This window comes from Atta colombica, unplaced genomic scaffold, assembly GCF_001594045.1.
Source record: "Atta colombica isolate Treedump-2 unplaced genomic scaffold, Acol1.0 scaffold198, whole genome shotgun sequence".
Lineage (NCBI taxonomy): Eukaryota > Metazoa > Arthropoda > Insecta > Hymenoptera > Formicidae > Atta > Atta colombica.
The window spans coordinates 1,050,315-1,075,820 of record NW_017259291.1 but is presented as its reverse complement, the minus strand read 5'-3'; the positions used below and the strand labels follow the sequence as shown (position 1 = coordinate 1,075,820).

The window sequence follows — 25,506 nt, the reverse complement described above, 5'->3', positions numbered from 1 at the left end:
TACTTGGTGCTCCTGTATTTTATATAATATTTATTATTATTATTATATATAAAGAAAAGAAATGTGTCGGATATGAATGACCCAATTGTGTGTATTATAAGGATAAAAGTAAGTATAAGATTAACGAAGTGGATAAAACAATAGACGCAATTTTATTACGGTTTCACTACAGCAGTTGTGAAAGCACGGACTGTGTCCTTTATCGATTTTCCATCTTGCAGAGGTCAGTGTACCTTTAAAACTTTATCGGCCACTTATATCGCTGTTTTATCGTTTTTCCAAGAAAATCATTAAATACAGAATAAATTCTATCAACATTCGTAATGTACGTCAAAGGTAGTGCAAAATACATTCGTTGAGAATGTGGTTCTTGGCTGTGGATAGAACTAGTAACTTATTCCACTTTCAGTGAAACTAACATTTTCATTCCAACGGTGATTCTATGAAATGTCGAGGATGAATAATTTTCCATGCTTCCGTAGCGAAAACGGGATTTGCACAGAGAAAAAACATATCTTAGTAAATATCTTACACAAGTACGTAAATTTTATTAAAAATGCCAAAATTCTGTACAATAATAAAGTACAATATAAAATAAAATGTTTATCACGTAATAACTATACATATACAAATACTGTTTTAATAAAAATTATTTAAGATATTATTTAAGATATTATCTTAGATGATTTGACTGTAAAAATTTTAAGAATTTACTCGTTTTAGGTTTTTTATGTAATGAATTCTAATAATGAATTCTAGTAATGAATTCTAATCGACAGAAAAATAATAGATTATTGAATATCTGATTAATCATTAAATAATAATCTTTTACTTTAAGTTTTGTTAATAGATGCAAAGATTAAAATTGAAAAAAAATAGATTCTTTGAGAAAAGATGTGTTTTAATAAAAGACTATTAATTAATAACTAAACTATATTATTTAAAAGGAATATTTTTCTCGTCTATATCTCTATCCAATCTATCAAATAAGTCAGATTTATTTCGGATAACGACAGTACAAGTACAATCTGATGGAAAAATCAACTGAAACGCAGTCCACGCAGTCAGAAATCAGTTGACATTTTTGAATGCACCGCTTGGAGAGTCGAGATTAAAGTGTTCCCTGTCGTACGAACTCAGCCGTTCGAAAACGAATTACGCTTGCGCGTATTGCAGTAAATGGATTTATCTCTCAGTTGGCTTTACTATTGACGCTTCGTCAGCTAACATTATTTCGGATTAAGTCGATTTGTTTTACTTAAACCCATTAAACGGACGGCCTCCTATCTGAATTAAAAAAATAATTGAATTTTTCAATTTATAGTATGTATATATGTATTATTCTGTCGCGATACTGTATAATCTTCTATAAATTATGTAATGAGTCGATTCAGTAATGAGTCCAAGTCTCTTGACTGTCACAATTTATTCAGATTTTATACAGAGAAAGGAGGAAAAATATAATACATTATAAATCAGCAGTTTTCTTGAGCTTTTCCCGCGATAATAACGATGATAATGCGATTTCGATCACTATTGTCCGAGACATCATGGTGTTTGCTAACCGCCGCGCCGACTTGCGCCGTTCATTCTCGGTTATATCTGCGAGGGAACGTTCCTCACTTTTGCCCTCGGGATTACGTCGGTTTACATTTAAATTTATAATCTGTCCCTCAGAACGAGGAGACCCCGTCCGAATGCCCGCAGTAAATTGATTTGCAGTATAACTCCGTTTCCTCGCCGCCGTCGGAGGGGTTCACACCTCGTCGGTGAAAAGATGGTACAGCATGAAAAAGACATGGAAAGCTGTGCAAGCAGAATGGCGAATGGCGAAACGTCGAGGTGGTGGAAACGACGGATGACGGGTTTGAGGAGGGAGGAAATGTAAAATACGAGATGGTCTGGGCGCGGTAAGCGATTTCCGGTTGACTGACTGACATCGGTAAGCTTGGCTCTGCCTCCGGGCAACCTTCTCACCGTCTAGTTGGTTTTCCTTCACGTTCTCTCGGGCTATCCACAAGCGGACGTTATATACAGGGACGCACATGTGTTTGGTATGTGCAGACAACGTGTACAAACTGTACACAGGACCAGGATTCTCGCTACTCCGTTTTCCACTCGGAGGCTCGACCGCGATTAAAGTACTCAACGACAAGACGCGCCAAATTGCACGGTATTTCGAGGAAGCGGTTCCAAGGATTCGTCATCCACATTGCGTGACAGCGATTTCGATAAGAACCCATCTTTCCGACGAAGTGGCGTGTACACTTGTCGAGATTCTTTTATACGTTATGTCAACAGTCTGAACTAATGATGTTATCGACATTTAAAGGTTCCATCATATGTTACCAGACACAATGAAACTCTTGTCGCTCTAGTTATGACGTCAAATTTATTAGACTTAAATAATTGTAGATGTCTTTTTATTTATGACAAAAAAATAAAAATGTTTATATATAACGGGAAAAAATGTTTATATATATATTTATATATAATTATATATAATTTTATATATTTATATATAAAACATTTTTTCCCAGGAATATTTGGTTAGAATAATTGAAATTCTGATTGAAAATGAATGAATCAGAATTTTGTGATTAATACTATGAATTCTAATTGAAATAATCGGAATTCTGATATAATCAGACTCTATTCATCTGGATGTTTTTCTTAGAGTATAATTTGATATTCAATACTTCAGTATTATTTATAATAAATCAATATTATTTATAACAAATTGTAAATATGTGAAAAGAATGATTTTTTATTGAAATATTTAAAATTAGATAACGCATTTCTGGAAATAATTTTATTAAACTATCAAAATAATTATATAGGAAATTCATGATGAGTAAATATTACACAAACAATTTTAAGTTCTAGCAATTAGCTTGAACTAATTATTTTGATAGTTTAACACACACAAAATTATTTTCGAGTCTAGCTTTTTGATTTTAGCAAAACGATTCTTTTTATAAATAATATAAATATTTATATTATTAAATATAAATATAAATATTTGACGTACGATTTAACTTGTCCCTTAATCGCGAAAAGAATAAAATGAAAGCCATCGATTGAAAATATTAATTACACAATTATCCATTATAAATAACGATATTAATTTATTGTTGATCGAATAAAATTCTCTCTGAAATTTCTGTTAACTGATCGAGTATACTTACAGACCGTTAAAATTCTGTATGTTCTTGCAGTTGCAATCGTGATTTCGAAGTTTCCACGCAGCGCAAGGTCTGTCTGTTTCGCATTATACTGCCAAGAAGCACGGTCCACGAGTTTCCGTTTTATACTCCGGTGAGCCAGCGCGATTATAAGGGACTCTGGGAGACAAGGCCGTCCTAAATTGCACTCGAGTGTTTCGTAACTCTCCTCGACGTTGTGACGATATTCCCTCCAGATGTAGTCCACAAAACCCTGTACGCTCTGAGAGAAATCTCGCTTCTGTATAACCCAACGAGATACCACTTCCATATATATGTACGTAAGATAATTCTTATTAACAAGAAGAAAGACGAGAATTGAGAATTTTCGTATCGCGTGTTCTCATGCTCGCAATATATATCAAGAAACGTGCACGCGATAAAACTTGCGATGCTATCATCACGTGATTATCACGAAAAGAAATACAAAGTGTAACGGAACTTTGAAGGAAATCACGTAATATAAAAGTTAATTATTTGGTAAATTACCGTTTCTTTACCTGCTATTTATTAAGAGATTAATAAATTCTTTGCTCTTAAATCATAATTTTTTCAAAGAATTTTTTCAAAAAGGACCATATTGTTTGTCAATTTAATTTATGATATTATATATTTCAGCTTTTGTTGAATATTAAGAAAATCTTTTATTTGTTTTTAGAGTTAGGTATTAGCAATGTGGAAGGATGTGGATAAGAAATTTATATAAACCAAGTCCCCTTCTTGGCTATGTAAATGCTGAAATGTAATAAATTTTATTCTATTCTATTTCAGCCTTTGTTTGAAACATTGTATCAAGACTAACAAATAATAAGCGCGCAATTTGCTTGAATCGGAAATTGTAAGATTTATTGCAAAATTAAAATAAAAAATACTATCAGACATTAACATCCGCTTTAATTGAATATGATCTTCTTTGCTCATTTATGTTAAACATTTCTCTGTTAAACTTTTATTATTTTTTATTTTAAGAATTCTATTGACTGTTATGTGTAGAATATTTTTTCATCCTAGAAAAAAAAAAAATTATTTGCAAAGAAATCTGGTATTCTTCTACATTTCATAAAATGATAGTGATTCACAAACCGAAAAACTAGAATCGCCCTTGAGTCAGACGCCCTTGAGAAATCGTTTCGATCTTTTGGTCACGGGCTCAGCTCATCGTACAGAGAACGGAATGAACGAATTGGACAAGAGCGAGAAAAGAGAGGGAGAGAGGGAAATAGAGAGAGAGAGAGAGAGAGAGAGAGAGAGAGAGAGAAAGAGAGAGAGAGAAGGCAGGGCTCCGCTGCATGAGAGAAAATCGCGCGAAATAAAAGCATCCAATTTCCTGTGAATCGTCCGTTAGATCTCTCGGCGGACTTCCTCCTCGCTCTTCCTCTCGCCGCGGCGTCCGAACGATGTGGCGCAAGAAGAAAAAGCATGGAGGGCCGGTTCATGCTTTTCACAGCCGGACACGAGATGCCAAATGCAGTCGGCGAAACGTGAAACTCCAAGGATCACGAGTCGAGGGTATAGGGTGACTCACTGAAGAGCGTGGCGATGCCGAAGAGCGTCTTTATTCTGACGCAATCTTGGCATTTTAATTATTTATATCGCGCTATCAGCAGCACAATGAAATCTCCGTCTCTCTCTCGTCTCTGCCTTTGTATTCCGACTTTCTTACAAATTTCCCTTATTATTTGTTTCTACTTTCTTTGAACATTTGTGTAGAACGGAAGCTGTTATTATTTCGGAAATAAAATAGAATTCGCAAATAAAATCAAAGAGATTGAAGATCATCCGCTGATCGAATTCGCAATTCGCCGCAAGTAATAAATTCATAAGTATGTGCTCACCATTCAACTAATATTGATAATTCTTTAAGCTTAGAACGTTATCATATGTACAAATTTGACGTGTAAGTAAGCAAGATCATTAAGCGCTCTGCTTTCAATGATCAGTAGGGAATTTAATCTGCCTTGCTAAAAACTGGGATAAGTGAGGACAAACTTTTAAAAAATTAGTCTGTTATATATCAATTTGGATTCTCTAGCGGTTAATATTATAACAAAGCGTGATGAGTAATTTTAATTTTAAAAAGTTTTGTGTGTGTGAGAAGACAATTAGATTTTATCCTTTTTATATCAAGATTGAATCAATTTGCTTATTCTTCCTTTTCTTTTAAATTTTACCAATTGAGTTGTTCGATAATAAAGATTTTCTTTTCTTATCTAAAAATCACAAGATCTTTATAAAGATCCAGATTATAAATATTTTGTTACTTAAAGTATGAAATATGTGAATTATAAACAATTAATTAATTATTATGTTAATTAAAAATGACCTGTTTCCTCCATAAAATTTATGTATCGATAGAGGTACTATCACTGAATGTCAATTTCTAGTGTTAAAATATTATAAATATTTGTTGTGTCTTATGTAAAGAATTGTGATCAATTCATTAAGAATTCCAACAGCAATGAAGGCACTCGTTATTAATGTTTACTTCTCTCTCAAGTCTTTCTATAATACCAAGACAGACTTGCTTGTACAATACCGACAAAGCATTGTACACCTCAAGTAATAAAGACAACAGCTGCGAACCTGGATGCAAGAACTGCAAACTTCCCGGTGAATTGCTGATACGGCGTGACGTTCACTTATTTGCATCGCATAATTGACAATACCGCTATTCGTCAGATATTCTCTGTTCCTTTGCTCTTCCTCGTCGGTTTTAACGATCCTCGATATCTTTTATCCTCTGACAATATACTTCACGCTCGCCTGTCTCTCCATGTTGCATGTCTAACGAGTGAGGAAGAAAGCTTCTTATAGAATCGCATAGCGGATACGTATCTCCGGTGCGATTTAAAGTTTTCGAGCGAACGTGGAAAAAGAGCTGAAGTATACTCGCGTAAGTCACATCAAAAATGAATATCTTTCTTCCTGAGACCGGAAAGATGGGCTGAAAGTAACGAGCCCATCTTCTCAAACCGCGTGGCGCTTCAATTATTTATGACGTCTTGTTGATACCATCCTACACTAGTCAGTTACACTTTTCATTATTCTCTCTACACTACTTACCGACTTATCCTCTTTTTCTTCCTTGTTTTTGAAATATTAAGTTGTACGTTGACGGTTTTCTTACTTTTACATTAAATAGACATATGTTTTAAATATAAAATATACCAAAATTTACAATCTTACATATAAATTTACAATCTTACATATCTTACATATAAAATGATCAATGAAATGATTATTAATTTTTTGAAGTTGATAGTGAGTCTATTAAATTCACTCAATTATATCCCTTTAAAGTTGAAAGTAATCCATTGGATCCACTTAATTATATTCTTTATGTTACATTTACAAATTTGAATAATTGTTAAAATAAATTTGACATTCATTAATTTTTATACGAGTTGTCATTTTTTTAAAATTAATTAGTGCCTTTTAATCAACATAAATTAAATAGGTCTCACAAGGACTCAGCATCAATAACTATACATTACAGATTTTGATGTTAGCTTCGAAGAGTTAACGTGTCATATTTTACGATATATCTTAAAAATATATGAAATAATGACAGAATTATAATTTATTCGTATAAACGAAAATCAGCAATTGCATATTTCTTTATTGCATATTTCTTTATTTGAAAAACGTTGTTTTTTTATAAAGGACATAACCAAGTTCAAGCAATCAAGTTCGTATTTTCTGCAGAACGTTAATGTTATCGTAACTCGGATCAGAAGTTAGACCCGTACGAATTACGGGAAGATATATGTCCTCTCGGACACCAATAAAGTTCGAAGAGGATCGCGCGAGAGACGATCGGATCTGCAACCCGTCGAAGCCTACAAGCCGCAAGCAATTAATTCATAAGCGTACGCTCGACACAATGGTGAACTATGGTAGTACGTATCCGTCTCTTCGCGCAACAATGCCACGCGAGCATCCGCACGTTGCACGAATAGTATCAAGATTTGAATGAGTCAATACAATGATAAAGGACCTGAATCCCTAGGAGACGAAAGGTATTACACACGGGAATACACGTCTCTGTGATTGTCTCGTTGATATGTTAATTAACGTTATTGATGTTAAGCAAGACTGCTCCGAGTACTCAATATGACTATCTATTAATCCTGTCAATGCAGAATCGAGGTTGCGTTAACCGATTGTTTCGACAGTCAAATTGCATTATCCGGCAAAATGCAATTGATACGCACTGCACCAAATCTCCATGTCTGATAACAGATTTTCGTATGGTTCGAAAATGGTTGGGTAATTGATTCAATTTTTAATTATCGCAGATCCTTCTAGCGACACCAGCAAATTGTTAAATGTCAATCTGTCAATGTCTTTGCAATTAGTGTATATGTTTTAACAGTATAACAGATAATTTTTAAATTTTCTATTTATGCTGTTAGCATAGATAAAAAATTAAAGTCTGTTATTTCAGCATTATTATTATATAAAACATTATTCGCATAGGCGGAGGATTTTGTTCCTCGAAGAAAGTCAAATTTTAAAATTTAGAATCCGAAAGAGTAGTCGATTATTGAATAATGAATTGGATTTGTTTTATGTTTTTTATATTATTATTTTTAATCGATAAACTAAAAGCCTGTACCGAAGCTAGGTCTTTAATGCTTTAAATAATTCAAAATGAATTATATATATGTGCATACTATATACATACAATGTGCCATATTTGTAGTTATTCGAACTGATTCGCACGTCGAATTGGTTTTCCGAATTAATATTTTTCTGGATATTTTCCACATTTAAATTGTTTCACATTTACTAAAATAATATTCTTATTGTTATTATTTTTAATTACTAGCTGGTAAAAATTGCAATATTACACATATTTAATTTTCACATATTAATTTTCTTTTACTTTATTTTTCTTTTAAGATTGTACTGATTCTTCGAACTGGAAAAACTTAAATTCATAACACTAGTCGTCTTGGATTCTCAAAAAAAATCTTTTTATAACTTTTACTTCCAATTCTTCCTTCTTTTTCTTTAATTTCTTGTGAATATTTAAGCGTAGCTCGTTTAAACAGTTTTAATTGTTTTTGTTTTTTAAGTTTTAGAAAAAGTCACTTTCTGTTTCTTCTTGGTTATGCCCATGAACGTAGGATCCAGTAAACACCAACTAACAATAATATAATGCGCGTCAGTGTAATAATTCCCTGCTCAACAGTGTAACTATTATCAACACGTATATTACATTTATTATTGAGTGGAAAATATAACATTAATGTCACTGTTAATATTATGTTATTAATACTTCGGGAGATATATATAGGATGCGTCACCAAAATCTGGACAAATCGAACAATTTCTTTAAACAAAATGAAAAATTATAGTTACAAAAAATCCTTTTACGTGGCACTTGGAGAATCCCTGTAGAGCACAATTATTCGATATATTCTTCGATTAGCTTGAATAACGGCCTCTATTCTCGATTTGAAGTGTTCGCATCTGTAATGTAGCGCTGTCTATGCTGCCTCAATAGCAAGTCTTAATGATGTCACATTGGGATGCCGAGACTTCTTTGTGACCCTTTTAACTACGTTCCATACGTAATAGTCCAAGAGATTTAAATCTGAGCTGCTGGAAGGCCAGAATGGGAGCCGAGGCAAGCAACTCGGCTTCTCCTGGCAGCTTCGGAGAGCATCTGTCGTATTTTTAATGTATACGATTTGTATCGAAGGTCCTCCTCGACAATTCGACGCATTGTTACTCGTTTGCTCGCTTACACTACACAATCGATGGTAATTTTCACAACGATTGCCCTGGATCAGCCGAAATCAGTGCTTGAGTTCTTTCAATAACTGCGAAGGGTCCTCGCGTTCTTTCGAGTGGCTCTTCTTTGCTGACATATTGGAACTTTTGTTGGACTATTCTAAATATATTTTGCCACAATTCTAAGTATATTTTGCCACAATTCTAAGTATATTTTGCCACAACATCATAAACGGTTGATCTCGGATATTCAAAGAATTATTTCCGTTGCTGAGCACTCAGCAAGCCTTTGATGATCGCGGCTCTTCGATACTTCGCACTTGATTTCAACATCGCGGCCATTTTGAGAATATGACTGTTTACTAGAAGCATCAAACTTTCTCGATGCCAACAACAATTCGCCTTGGTCGCCTCTGGCGAAGATACAATATAGTGGAAAATTTAAATAGAAATTTGTCCGGATTTTGGTGACGCACCCTCTATATATATATATGTGTGTGTGTGTGTGTGCGTGCGCGCGCGCGCGCGCGCGTGTGTGTGTGTGTGTGTGTGTGTGTGTGTATATATACAGAGTTCGAATATATATATTCTATGTACCTCCCTGGTGGAGGATATCCTTCATCACCGCCGCAAATTCTTTGAAATCTCGATAAGTAACAATTAACCAAGCGTAACATAGCGCGTTTCGCCCGGTTTCCCTCTTACGAAGGTGAGCCGAGACGGCAAGTCTGATTGAATCATTGATTGATTTTCTCGTTGCGTATCACGCATTGCGTAACCATCCGATTCCATCCCGTTCATCCATCCCTGGGTTCTCTCATTTCATCCCTATCCTGACAATCCTAGCCGACGACGCCTCGGGAAAACGAATCCTTTGAAGTCCCCCGTAATCGAAGAAGTAATTTCAGTGCGACCCTCGCTGGCAATCGTTTTCTCCTGGTCACATAGGATCGCGCATCTACCCTACGAAATGTTATTATCGGGAGTGCCCCGTCCTTGATAAAGACAATTAGCAGCATAATTCACGCAACAACTTTGTGAATTATATAAAAAAAATGTGATAAAAAGTACGTATTTGTATACATTTAATAACAATTTATGTATTGATATTAAAAATATATAATTTATTACCCATTAGTTTTTCTAAAGGCTTTACAAAAATTAATATAAATGTGTATATATATTCTTACAAAAAAAGTCTGTAAATTGCATTGACTATTATAATTTTACTTGAAATAACTAGAATTCTGTTTGATATGATTAGAATCTTCTGGTTCGTTCATTTTTAACCATAAATTTTTCTCAGTGTAATTATATTACTTTTGGGGACTTTTGATCTTTGTGAATATTATAAAGCATTTATAAATAAAGGAATCTTAGTATAAAGAAGAAAATTAATATAAAATTTTTGTACTAAATAAAGTTTTAATATTTATTTTATGTTAATGATGTGTAGCGATTTTAATCGTAAAGAAGAAAAGAGAATTATGTAAAATTCTTCAAAATTGTCATGTTGTCTCATAATTTCCATGATTTTCAAAGAAATTTTAGAGTAAATTTTAAGAGAAAATTCTCTCTGTGTGGAAAGTTACTTGTTGCAATTTCTAAAGACTTCTTAACATAAGTTGCAATCATACAACGTAATTCGCAAACGCAGCAGTCGAGGTCCAATCAGAAGAGGTCAATACCAAAGTATTCATTGACGCTTCTAATTAATTATCGTGTTTGCAAACTACATTTTATAATTACGACTTATGTAGAGAAGCCTTTAGAAATTACACGACTAACTTCTCATCAAACAGCAAACTAATCAAAATGATAACAAATAATGTAAGTTTGCTACTGACTCTCTTTAACTTTTTGTCTCCATTTAAAGTATTCCTTAATTAAGACATGATAATTCTACTTAAATAAAAGTGGACATATTCTTTACAATGCCTTTTCTTCTCTGATCTCCTCTATTTTCTCATATCGCAAACTCGCCGTTAAAATTAACATCGACATTTTCTCGGACGGAACCTAAATTCAATTTTACTTTACAAATCTAATTTAAGCAAAGTGAAACTCGTACTGTAGGCGAAACTTAGTTAACATTAAACTTCGCACACATATTGGATTCAAAATACGATTCCTACCAAATTCAATCCGGAATAGCAAGTACAAATCTTAACTATAGAAGAATAAAATCAAATTCGCGGCACGTAAACCGAAGTTGAATGTAGATGCCACTTCGTAAAGTAAACGATCTCAAAATGAAAGGCTTTCCCTTTCTTGCCGCAAGAGACTGAGAATTATGCTTTTTTCCGAGATTAACAAAACAAAATTTTAATACGTAATTGTAAATAAATGCAAAGTCCACGAATGAATATGCGAATAAAAACAAATGTTACCCTAACGAAGGCGATGCCCTCGGAAGCAATTTGAATATTCCGGACTCAGGGATAGCAGTGAAAAATTCTTACCCGCGATTTCACAGTAAAATATGCATCTTTCCTAAAAAAAAAAAAAAAAACTTTGCGAGACAAAATTCAACTCGTTGCAACGCTTAGCGAGAAAAATTCCACTACTTGGAGCGAGTTAAAAACTCGTAAAGTGTGATGAGGTAGTCGGTTCGAAAATTGTCGAAATTAATTAACGAGTGGCAGGAAAGAGAATATCAGTTTGTACGTTCAGAGCTAATAGACAGCTACTGAGAGGTCTCATCTTTTTGTTATAGGTGCGAGGGCGGCTGGCTTCAACTCGAGGGCAGTGCTCGCGTTTGTGGTCGGAACCAACGCTTCGACCGACCAGTCGTTCTCTTCTCGGACAAGCCGGTCGCAACTCTACATATGCAGTGAGTACTTTCATCGCTTAATTTCCATCAGTGAACGGTTTTTGTATTGCCACTTGTTAAGTTAAAAGCAATAAGTTCTCTTCTCGAGCAAACCGCCCCAAATTATCATTAATTACTCTTTGCATTATAAAATATCTCATCAGGAGAATTTTCTACTTTATATATCAAATTCGAAACATCAAAGTATTTATTATGGCACTTTAATGTTTCAAGTAACATCATAAACAGACTAACTTTATACAAATATATGATCTATTTGCATCGAGAAGATCCGTGAAGATCATTTTCATTTATTTTCCTGCATATAAATATTTGTGTAAACAATTTTTCTCTTTTGTTTCTGGAAATATAAGATTTTTTTAAAACGTTCGAGTTGATACGTATCTATTTTTATTCTAAGAGAAAGATTTTGCCGATTTCTCTTTTATAGAGAATAATTATGTCTTAAAGGAATAGTGAGTGCGTAAAGTCGATTTAATGTCACTTTTATATATACATGCGAATTTTATATGTACATAAAAGCGCGTAACATTATCGAGAATGGAAGACAAGGACGGACAGCAGAAAAGTAGATAGAATTCCAACGACATTACGAAATAGGAACACGTCCTGAGTTAAGTGCTTCTTACTACCTCAAGTCGTTGTTATTTGTGTTACTTGAATAAGTAACGTTCATATATCGAATTTTACTCTTAAATACCATTAGACAGTGATATTCAAAAGATTGAATTCGCGCCCTCGAATCTCCGTATCTTTGCAAAAGTTTCTTGCTCTTCAAGTATCGTAAATCAGGCTGATTTCGATAACTTAGAGAAGAAGCAAAGCTCGGAACGAAGCGGTGGTAGAGTATTTACACGATTCGCACCTTATAAGAAGCGATTTCCATTATCAAGTAGCCTTCTGTCGCTTCATCCGTCGTTTGTATTTGAACATCAGCTCCTGAGAAAAGTTTAATTTAAATGCAAATTGATTTACCTTTGATAAAGTGAAATGGGGTTTCCTGTGTTTACTGCAAAGGCGAGAATTATTTTTTAAATTAACTTTCTTGACGACGGCGTCCACCATGTAACCGTATTTAATTATGTTGAAACTACGTAGAGAAGTAATAATATGAAATTAATAGCTATTCATGATCAATGTGCCCTGGAACGTTACGAGCGTCAATTGAAACGGAATGCAAATTAATTATTACGTTTGATGAAACGTGTTATATCGATTTATTTATTTAATAGATGTAATCTTATGAAAGATGTCAACATTTTATAATTTTGTACGTTTGCAACGTCGTAATTTAGAATTAATTTCTGCATCAATTATTATGTTTTTTCATATTTATTGTGCTGATAATTAACTATATAATTGAAATTATAGTAACTGACAATTAATGCGAATGATCTGTAAAATTTTCATCCACTTCGCAGTCAAAGTGAATTATTATGATGGTCGTCTGAGAGAAAAATCTGAATAATTGATTAGTACATATTGTTGGGCCTCACAGGAGTCGGTAAATGATGGAAAAGTTACAAATTCGTCCGTAGGTAAATTCCCATGTGGCTCTCCATTATTTATGTTTCTTAATTGGCGCGTCCAGAAAAAGCAAATTTTCTATCCGACAACGAGAAGCTTCGTTACGGACTGCTCATTAAATATTTATGGCGAAATCAGCGTCTGCGATATCAGCGTGTCAACTAAAGTCTATGTATACATAAAACATCAGCAGTTTGCTACGCATCTCGTTTCTTTGATCACAGTGCAAGATTTCAAAAGTGTTTCCGCGATGATTTTAATTTCCATTCAAACCTCTAAAGAGAAACGTAAACATTAAAATTTGCAAGTATCACACGAAATCCATATTTGTTAATCATATTGTTAATCATATATAATCCTTTGAAATTTGCAATTAATTTTGAATATTTTCACTATCTATCGAATATAAATTGAAAATCGAGAATTTCGCAAGATTAACGTGGCGAACAAATTTAATTCTACTAGCCTATTCCTAGAAATAATTTCATTTCATTGTCCAATATGATGTTCAATAAATTTGTGGAAATCGCACTTGATTTCTATCGCAAATTGTTTCCATAAATTATATGCGAACGAAGCAACCGTATGTAAGATAACAAAATTGTATCAAATAGCATCAAAGTAAAACTCGATGACTTTAATATCCAATTAATGAAGCTTTAATTTGCTAGGCAATTGATAACAATTCTAATTCCGATAATCTTGAACATTACATGAGAAAATATGATTGTTTATATAAAATTTGTTAACAATAGGAGAATAAAAGACTTTAGAAGAAGTCACCATTAAAAGTATTTCTAACCCAGAAATGTCTCTCGCGTTATTACTCGGCACTTTCTCAGCGAAAACTCCGAAACGCGGTTTGGTCGGTATGAAATTTATATAAGTTGGGAAGTTGAGTGTAATGTGGCAAACCCGTCGCACGCGACTGGCATAAATGTGTCAGGAATGATTTATGGCGTTTAACTTCCACTCTCGTCCATGGCAACTTCTTATATGTATATTTTCTTATAAAAAAATATTTAGGAAACAAATGACAACTTATGATGCGCGAAATTTATTTCAATAGGAAATTGAACTGGATATTTATACACTCATCGAGAAAAGAGAGAAACATTAGAATAAGAATTTTGTCGAATAGATATAAAATTTACTTTCATTCTTACAGATTTTCTTTTTTTTAAGAAAATGTAAAATTATAACAGTCAAAATTTTAAAATTATCTTGCAAATGAATGAAAAAGAAACGAGGAGAAACGAAGATTATACAGACGAGTAAACGTAGGTGGTGATATAAAATTGCACGACAAATTTTTCATGAATTTCTGGCTAAAAATTTCCTAGTGTCACTTAATTGGCTAAATTAAAAAGCCGCGATGAAAATTCCGTCGGATGGAATCTCAAAAGTACGCAATATATGCGAAACGTTGCATAATATTTTTTAGTGTCGCCTGTAAAGTAACGACACGTATCCAGTCGAATTCGAGGCAATAATCGGATTCCCATGAAATTTCAACGCGCTCATTTCCATAACTACGTCCTTTTATGTCACCGTGAAACATTGAAATGGACTGAATTATTCAACCGATAATACGCGGCTCATACGTGGAATACGGACGGAAACTTTGTCTGTTATGTTTCAACATATTGCATAATGCACTTTAAACTATGGCCATTGTCCACGTAGGATATAAACCGTAAAAGGTCAATATACGATCTCGGTTTATCACGAAACGGGAATGCTTTCGAGAGAAGACTTGTACGAGAGATACTCGTTTGCCTCGCTTATATTTTTCTTCTACCAATATGTCAGATTTATTTGAAAATCTCTCTTTTTTTTCAGGAATGGAATATCAAATAAAAATAACGAAATATGCAATAAAAATATAGAACAAAATATCGTTTGAGCGTTTATAGTGCAGGTTAAACTCAGTTTATCATGTATCACTAAAAAACTTTTTTTTAAGAAACCAGTTGCAAATTTACATTATTGCTTGTTTTGTTATCCATTATTAATTTCGATTTATATAATCAACTTTGCAAGGAAATTTTTATAAACTATTTTCACATTATTTTAATGTTTTAAAAATTTTTTTCAAAAATTTTTTTAATTTTGTGTATCTAATACATAAACTATAAAATATCTTTGTAAATAAAAATGTAACAAAAGTAAAAATATTTAACAAAAATTATTTGTGAATTTTGTAATATCTTTTTTGCATATTTTTTAAGTAATTTGTTCTACCGAAAAATTTTGATAATCTAACAAAATTATTTTCAAATCCGTATCTAAATTTTTTGATATTTCAGCAAAATCGTTTTCTCCGTGTACTTCTATGTTCGATTACACCTTGTGTTTGCCGATTAATATTAAGGTGTGATACATGATGTATCTGAAATAACGCCCAATTATCATACAGTGCTATTCCTAATAAAAAACTGAATCGAAAAGTCCTCTACCATTATTTTCACAATAGTTAACAAGATATTAATTTCTAAAAAATTGCCGAATAAACGGATAAATTGATGTATAAGACAATTTTAAGATATCTTTCTGTGTTCTTTGTAAAATATTTTGAATATGTTTTTTTAAAGAACCCTTAAAGATATATTAATGTTGTTTTGTACGATTTTAGACTCTTTCTGGAATCGATTTTATTCATTGGATGATTAAAAAGAATATCGCAAAAATTGCAAAATGGTAGAAGACTTTTCGACTCAGTTTTTTTATTAGAAATAGCACTATATGATTAGGTGGGCGTTATTTCACTCTGTATACATTATATACTTGTTATATTATTATTTTGAACAGTATTATTTAGATCTGACATTTGACCGAAATATATCTACCGCAGATATTTTAGCGAAGTGTACCTATCGTACGCATCTAATAATTTGCAGCTGCACATCATAAGTGCAATTAGTCAATATTGCTAATTTTCTCGTACATTATTACAATTGAATTATAATTTGCAACCTTCGCAGAATCGATGGATCCATTAATATCGATATGATCGAGAGAAAGAGAGAGAGAGAGAGAGAGAAAGAGAGAGAAAGTTTGCGAGTTCGCGGTATTATTTTAAAATGTCAGGTATGGAAATTAAACTAGAGGAGTAAAATTCCCGCCATGGTCATTTATCTTCTATTTGTGTGTATTGTATAATGAAGAATTTGCTATCGAGGATTTGACAATTTCGCAAAACAATGTTCCACAATGGAGCAACAATGCTGCATAGTCGCGTGTGGAAAAGTTGAAATAAATTAAGCGAGGACGTAATTACGGTGTAGTTATTATTGAATTTTGAATGATTCTTATTTCCATAGCGTAACAAATTTACACTACTAACTTGGCATACTACATTTTGAAAGCGCACGTTTGCATTCTTTCTGCATTCTTTCTCTAACTCTCTTTCTCTTGGAACTTTGACGAAAATTTATAATCGGCTTTACCGCCGCGAAAATGCTAAACTATAAAGCCGCGTCCTAGTTTACTTCGACTATTATTAAACCGAATAAACCGTTTTCGCTTTAGTCAAATTTTGGTTTATTATACAACTTCAACGATGTAGAAAAGCTTTTCATCGGAATTTAATGTATATCTCTCAATTATGTGTTGACGAGGACAGGCGATAACGACGCTATTATAATTAAAAGTGTTTGTGATTAATCTTTGCGATTTACATAGAAAGTTTAAGGCTCAGCGTTTGTGCAAGCATTCTGACAATCTGCATAATTAAATGTTTTGGCTGTTCTCCGCTTATGCCGAAGCACCAATCTTTTCTTTCACAGCTTTCAATTTACATGCAAATTAATTCACTTTTGATGGAGATGCCTTTACTCGTGACGAAATTAGTTTATTGAATTAGTAGCTCTAATTTTTGCCATTATCCGTTTCAAGCTTGTCGCCGTTCGCGACATCATACAGTCACGCCAAAACGTATGATGTTCAATCACGTAACCGCAGGTTAATTTAGTTGGACGGCCATCAAGCGCTAAAGGACAGGCATTCTTTTTTGGGTTGACGGTGGCTTTTCCGATGGCTTAAGTCCTGCCATCCTAATTTTCGGTTCGTTTCACGCTGTCACGGCAGTCACCTCAAACTTTCGCGAAACTTAGCTGGTCACAATAAAATCGATATCGCGATAAAAGGAGACGACTTCTGACAACGGCATGCCTTATGCGATCCATTAGGCGAATGAAAAGACAGGAAAGGCTTTGCCATCCACCTTTTTTTTTATTATCCGCCATTATTCGCCGATCTCTTTCGCTCTCTTTCTCTCTCTATATATATCTATAATATAAAGAGCGTCTTCGTAGAAAAATGTCCCTGAAGAAATGGAATTCGTGTGTTTATTTCAAAGTAGCTTCCTTAGTGTGCAGTTTCACGAAGGAGAACAATACGGGTCCTATCGAAATATCATTTTCGCGAAAAGAATAATATCCGATAGATTGGAGCTTTATCCGTCGGGAAAAGCGCTTTTCTTTTAGGTACCATCGACCGAATTGCTTTTAGTATACTACGAACGGAGCAGAAATGTCAGACGGCAAGAGATCTCCAATTTCTCTTAAACGGTAAATCACGATTATATGTCCCGTGAAAAATATATTCCTTTGTTTTCCGGAAATTGTTTCTGAAAATTTCATTATTGGAAAAATTGCTTCATTATATTATTAAATATTGAGTTCAATGCGGATAATATTAGGATTGTCTCACAATAGAGAGAAACGTTAGGCAAGAAGCTATGAATAGAAAACTCAGTAGAAACTTCATATACACATCAAAGTATTCATCGAAAAAAATACTGTCTACAAAAGTAAAGAGCTTTCTTATCTTTTTAAGAATAAATGAAATAGTCTGCGCTAAAAATCAACTATAGTTAAATTTGTTATTTAATTAAATTAACCTACATATACCAAATTTTGTATTAAAACTATTTGTTTGTAATTTTATTTTGCTGCTATTTTGTCGCGACAATAGAATGTCAAATTTATTTGCGTATATGCAAATCATTTATAAATAATTTTTATAGATATTTATTTTTATTTCTTTAATTTTATTATTGATTACAATTATATGTGAACTGAAAATAAATCAAGCTGAAGAATATCTTTTATTTCCCGATTTGCTCGATGATTGTTATTTACAATAAATAAAATTGATTTAGTATTATTAATAGAAATTCAATAGTTACTAAATTAATAATAGAAACTAATAGAATCAAATTACTTTTTCTAAATATAATTACATAAGAGATGTTTAAATAATGTAGAAGATTGTCACAAAAAATCACTTCACAGTCAATGCAAGAAATTGAACTAGCGACGAACTTCTCTGTCAGTTTAAAAAATGAAAGACAGATCGTGTATGGAACCCCTGTAGAGAAAGCCTATCATGTCTTAGCTGCGGGTGAAACAAAAAAGATGGGAAGAAAAGGACATTCCATATCTGTCGAACTGTGCTTTCGATTTTGCGCGAAAGCTCACTCTTCCTCTTTATACCCTTGTCAGACTGCAACCTTGATTGAATGGATGCGGGTCCGTGCCACGTCTGCATCTCCGAATTGCTGAATCTGTCGCGAGGGAAGCTGAAACAATCCTATAGAATCTATTATAGATAATGGAAATAAAGAAAAAAAAAGAGTTAGAGAGAGAAAAAGAGAGACAGAGAGAAAAAAAAGTAATAAATTGTAACAATTTACGATATTACAGTTACCATAAAATCTGACTTACTAAGCATAGGTCGCAATAGCTCCAATTTCATAGACGTATGATATTTTAATTTATGTGTCCACCTTGCTTTGCAATACTGTATTCAAGATATACGTTTCCATAAAAATAACATTCTCACAAGAGGCTATCATCCCCCATTGTTCAAGATACAAGATTCTATTTGCGACGAATGTGAGTTACCGCGCGAAGAATTGAACTGACGTAACTGATCCGGCTTAATCGCGAAGAAAAATTAGGTTCGTTATCCTTTCCCGGTGGATATCGATTAGCAGATTAGTTTTATCGAGTACCATGGGGTAGAGGTACTTCGTAGCATGTAGGAAGACGGAAAGAAAGAGCCTTGAATCTGATTCCGGCAATCTGTCTGCTTCGAAAGAGTCGGACTCGTCGCCCGTTTCTTTTCTTCGCGAGTCCGGGGATACATTTTTCGAGATAATTTCCCGTCAGAACTCCTCCGGGATAGCTGTACGCGCTCATCGACCCCAGTGGGATGGGGCCAAGATAAGCCCGCACAATATCGGATTCGAATCCTACGTACGAGGCGTAGGATGAGAGCACCCTGGGGTACTTTCTGGATAGTAGTCGAGTACAACGCGATGGTGCCGTATCCCACGCGAGCCACACGTACGCGATTTATTCGCTGATGTAAGATGAATATTTTATTAACCCATTAGGATAAGTCGACAATTTATGTCGAACGGATTTTGTGCGATAAAAAAGGACTTAAGGAGATGCACCAAGTCGTAGCCAAGCTCGCTAATATTTTAGGCATCATTGATAAAGTTCTTTGTCAGCAGAACTAACATAATATCTTGTTGTAATATCTCATCAGGTAAGCTTATAAGCTGCACTAAGAGAAAAGTTTTTTGCATGATAAAATAATTATGATTAGGAGTTGCATTTTTAATTAATTATAATTATTTATCTTGCAATCATTTATCACAATTATATGTTACAATTATATCTCACAAAATACTAAAAACTTCTCTCAATTAACAAAAAATATTTGTAGTGTCTGTTATCTATAGCGTGCTTTATATTTATGTCGTACAAGTGTTAGATATAAAAAGAAATTCTTTCTTTGAAAATTAAATTTTTATTTTAAATATTATAAATTTATTTACATACATAAACAATTTTTTTCAAATAAAAAAACATTCTTCTCTCATCTTAATAAGACGCATCGCAACAACAAGGGATTAAATGCAAGACTTTGTTACGATGAAACGTCTACATTAGGCAAGTAGAGGTGTTAGTCAACACCTCATTATGAAAATTATTCGTGCTGTTCCGTAACAGACGTCGCATTTCCGATTTCAAGATAGAAGAACGGAAGGCGGAAGAGAATTGCGCGCACGCGGACGAGATGAGGTGAATGTGAAGTACGCAAATTACAGGACTATAGCGATTAATGTTAACGACACGCATTAGCAGTCTTGCTACGGATACTGGCAGCCCCAATGCACTGGCTTTTGCCGAGAACAATCTGCTGACCTTAATCGCGCGGAACTGTTAAGTGCCTTTATACATCAAACCTGTCGCGCGCAAAATATTCTCAATTTGTTGCGAACTAAAGTGTCAATTCAATTGAATAATTATTTCATGGAAAGAATGATCTTGCTGAAATATCTAAAAATGTAACGTAATAATGATATAAATCTGAAAATAATTGTACTATCAAAATAATTAAATTGGTTGCTAAAATGTCAAAACTTTTTGTAGCATCGCTTATCATGCTTAAGATTTTTACATAATTATTTTAATGGCTCATGAAAATTATTTTTAATTTTCTATTTAACTTTTGGATACTTTAGCAAAATTGTTTTTCCTGTGTTCTAAAAAGAATATCATGCTGTGCTTCAGAAATAGAAAAATTTCATCTCAATATTTTTGTTGTAGGGATTCATTTTTATATCTACGTAATAAGTACGATATTCAGCATTATAGGATTGTTATATAAATTGCAAATGATCTCCCGTTTTTATTTGTCTGTAATTCTTTTCGTTCTTCCTATCAATTTTATTTATAATTCATAATTGCGTAAGAAGATATCTTCCAGAGTTCTTTCGCTAAAAAGTAAACATCATTTCACAATTTTGGATAATTAAAAAGATAGTTATTAAGCATTATTTATTTCTGTAATAGAATTATATGAGACACATTAACATCGTTACAGAGTTTAATAATGATAATTGTATCGTTACGCGTACAATAAATTGTTTAATTGATTACTTGTGAAGAAGCATAACGACTAATACGATGGCGATGAATTATTTTCGTAAACGTTAAGCAAAGCGTCACTCATATTGCTACCAATGACATGCCACTTCGCTTCGAAAGTGATTAATTGCGTCGCCACCATATTTCCGAAGGTACAGGACCGCCCTTTCGCGTGGATCGTTGCCCTCGGTGTAACGCCGTACGTAATTGCGCATCATCGAATTAACCGGTCCTGCCGGTCGACCGTGCAGATAATTCCAGTAGATAAGAATCGAATTTCGTATACACGCCATTCTCAAATGGCCGGCCTGGTGCATCGATGCATCGATAAGAGTCAAATCCTGCGTGAACAAATCCCCGGCGTTGTGCCTCGCTTATCGATCATTACAGCTAAATGGCTAATTGTTTGTTAAACGAGACTTACTGTGGCTTAGGCGATATCTCATTCGCACGTGATTTGACTCGATATCGTGCCTCGTAGCCGTTCATGTTCAAAATGATTCTATCATATTATCGCGCTGCGATTTCATGAAAAGAATGATTTTTCAAAAGTATTTCAAAATCTAGCTAGATTTGAAAATAATTTTGTTATATTATCAAAATAATTATACAGATAATTCAAGAACAATGAGTAATGCTGCAAAAAGTTTGGATATTCTAGCAATTCGTTTCAGCGTTTTACATACCTAATTATTTTAATGATTCATCAAAATTATTTCAGATATGTAGCTAATACTTAAATTTTAAGCAGAATCATAAGGCTTGTAACACATTCTTGTAAGAATTTTTAAGTGCTTATACCTTTATGCAATATAAATATTTTTATAGTTTCTTACTAGCCATAAAATTTACATTAAATCGTAGATATTTACGAATAATCGTACATCTTACGATACATATGCATAAAATTAGAATATTAGTCATAAATTCTTATAAGTTTTACGAGAACACGTTACGAGTCTTACGATTCTGCTTAGAATGACCCATAAATTTTTTAATACTTCAACAAAATTATCTTTTCTGTAGTGCTTTCGATATTTATATGTTAACACACATGCGTTATTTATTTATCTGAGTTAATGTAAAGATTAAAATAAAACGTCTGCTAGTATATAATTTAGTCATTAAAATAGTTTATTCGAAAATCAACTACTCGATAGCATTTGTATCTATCGCTAAAACACCGTTTAGATGGGGATCACGAACGAAAAGGGCTTTCCTTGTCGAAAATGAGATTTTTCGCGAGGAGGAACAATGGTCATTTATCACGCGTAATCTCCCACCTAGCGAATTAAAAGCGAATCAACCCCTGCCGGCCGCCTTTGTCACTCGCCAAATGCAAATCAGCCGAATTTTATCTAGAGGCAAGATAAACCCGGCGCAGTAACGATCGCAGTACAGAATACAGGACGACGAGTAGAAAAGGTATAAATTTGTAAAATGTTCGATCAGGAGACTTGTGTTCTGACGAAACTGGGCGAGTTTGCCTCGATAGCAATCGATAGCGGTAAAATGCAAGGCAGAAAATTGCATCGCGGTACGCGGGCCACGTCGTTCCCTCACTTCTCGCAGATACAACGGGAAAGTTGAAATTTCCGAAAGCGAATGTCAGTTAAACTAACGAACAAACCTGGGGCTAAAAACAGAGCGCGAAAAATAGTCACGAAAATGACATGCCACGCGCGCGGTGCGACGTTGTAATTTCAGCAAATATTAATCCGCAGACGTCACTTTTCGTGCTATAATTAACTTCGGTGAAATTGCCGTCAAACTACAAGTCATGTAAGTGTCCGCAGGGAATAATTTGTTATGTATTTATTGATGTAATTGTAGTTTTTGCATTTTCCGAAAATCTAATAATACTCGTACAAGTAAGTGTGATATTAACTTTGACAGCAACACGTTCGCCTCTTTTGATCCTCTTATCCGGAAACTAATTTTCTCTTTGACACGCGACGTTGCCTAAACACATTTCGCCTTTGACCTTTTGCCTTTCGGCCTCCCCTTTTCATGATGTTCCAGTTCTGTGTACACAAGACTGTGACGATTACTATTTTCAAACGTTTAGTCGCTTTTGCTCTCCTTCGTCCACCGACCCAATTTCACCCTGACGAGTTTCTTTACCTTTTCTTTTCCCCTTCCGTTTAATTAAGCTACGGGCATTAAGCAGTAGAAAGTTCCCATTTGTTATTCATTTTAACCGGAAACCTGCACCTGTCTCGGTGTGGCTTTGCAAAAACTATCTGACAGTTGGGAGCTAACTCTGTTTTAGCTATTGCTGTAGTTTCACGCAATATAGAACAAATACCATATTGCTTTTATGAAAAGAAATTAATTAAGATTTACATCTTAATAAAAACATTTAATTGAAATATGTATATACAATATGGCGTACAAAATGTTATATCATTTAATCCAATTTTCAAGCTTGTTAATCAATTCTATTGTATATACTGAAAAGAAAAAACTCTTTAGCTATAACTTTAATAAATATTTCTTTTGAATAGTACACAATATTTACTAAATGTAAATATATATTTTTTTATACAAAAGTCATTAATTTGATTTAATTATTATTTTTTTATTTAGTAAATATTTATTAACCGTAAATAAATGTTAGTATTATTTATAAATATTTGTTGAATTCAATACATTTTTTCTCAGTGTACCAGTTCTGTAATTTTGTTAAAATATGTTATATTTAAAATGATATAACATGCGTCATTCTGTGTATTAATATTTTATTTAGATTATGTTGGGAATAAATACATTTACACACTCATTTCATAATTTTGTCGAGATGTTTGTCGAGAAACTTCGATAAATAATTACTGTTTATTATGTCAACGCTTGTAAAATTTACCAATCTCTTTACACGCACACACAGAAAAGGTCATTACATACATTATCGATATCAAAAATAAGAGGATTCAATTAATTGACTATATTTCAACTTTCAACGTGTATGCATATAATTTATTTCTGCAATACGCAATGTTACTTAAAAACATACTATGAATTATGTTAATTTTTTATACTTTCCAATTAGCAGTGTAACGTTAAATGAAGCAATAATAGACATGTAGCAAGTATATACGTATAAAATGCAAAAGAGTATTATTGTGAATCAGCAAAAGCTTTACGATTGTTAATCCTTTACAATCGGATGTCGTATCACAAATTATACGCACGTACTATATCCGGAATTAATCCTCTTTGTGCGTATGCAAGTGGTAGGCAGGGAACAGGGAATTGTTCGCGTCGTTAAAAACTTCGACAAATCTCCGGGATCGAAAACAGCGTAAAGGCAAAGCCCGTAATTAACGTGTTACAGTCACGCACTTTCGACATTAATCGCATGACCGAATTGGATTTACGAGTCGCAAGAGCGATTTTCGACATTCACCTGTCGACCATGTTTCAAGCTACATTCTCGTGTTCTCCAGCATCCGCACTTGACACATAATCATGTCTCGCACCGAGTTATCGGCGTTAACTACCCACAAGGCCCAGCCTAGCGTACTTGTTAATCGTGCGGCTTTCGAAGCAACGCCGATGTCGGGATTCGGATTAACGTGCCTCGCGGTAAACTTCATCAGTGTCACTCACGACGTCGAGTTCCGACCCGCACGTTTGCTCGGCAGATATTTGATCTCTCGCGCGGGATCGAGTCCGTTCATGCCGGCGGCAGTACAGACCACGATCCGCTTTCCTCGATACGCTGGATGCTGAACTAATAAACGTGACATCGATACCTGGGATGTGTGTACATACCTACATACCTGCGCATTGCCACGCACAAATGAGCGAACTCCCGAAACTTCCTGAAGCGATTTGGTTTTCATCGATAGCGTCACGACGACATTCATCCGCGAAACATATACATACTCATGCGTATATACCGATAGTATAATTACGTGTCTGAGTATGCATTGAAAATCGAAATGCTGAGACAAATTTTTAATGTTCGTGCTACAATCGCGACTGATGGAAGAGATTACGGAAGGCTATCAAGTGTAGAATTTGCAATTTTCTGTCTCTCTCGCTCAAGATCTTTCAAGTATTTTTGGGAACGGTATATTCGCTGACGAAGCCTCGAGGTATATTTGGTCACAGTATGAAACCAATATGTGTTCGCGCAGAGTCGAAAAACGAATACGATAAAAACGAATAGTCAGTAATTCCGTTGTGAATTCGGATAATATGCACCACCTGAACTTCTTGATTTTAA

At 33.9% G+C, this 25,506-nt stretch overlaps 1 protein-coding gene across 1 annotated transcript in view; it reads left to right on the top strand.

Annotated features, from left to right (window-relative positions):
* LOC108686906 overlaps window positions 1-25,506 on the top strand; it is a 273,422-nt gene that overhangs the window by 134,280 nt on the left and 113,636 nt on the right. Inside the window, exon 5 of the mRNA XM_018192414.1 lies at window positions 11,683-11,799. Within this exon, the coding sequence (XP_018047903.1) occupies window positions 11,683-11,799 (117 nt within the window). The remainder of the gene's footprint in view (window positions 1-11,682; window positions 11,800-25,506) is intronic.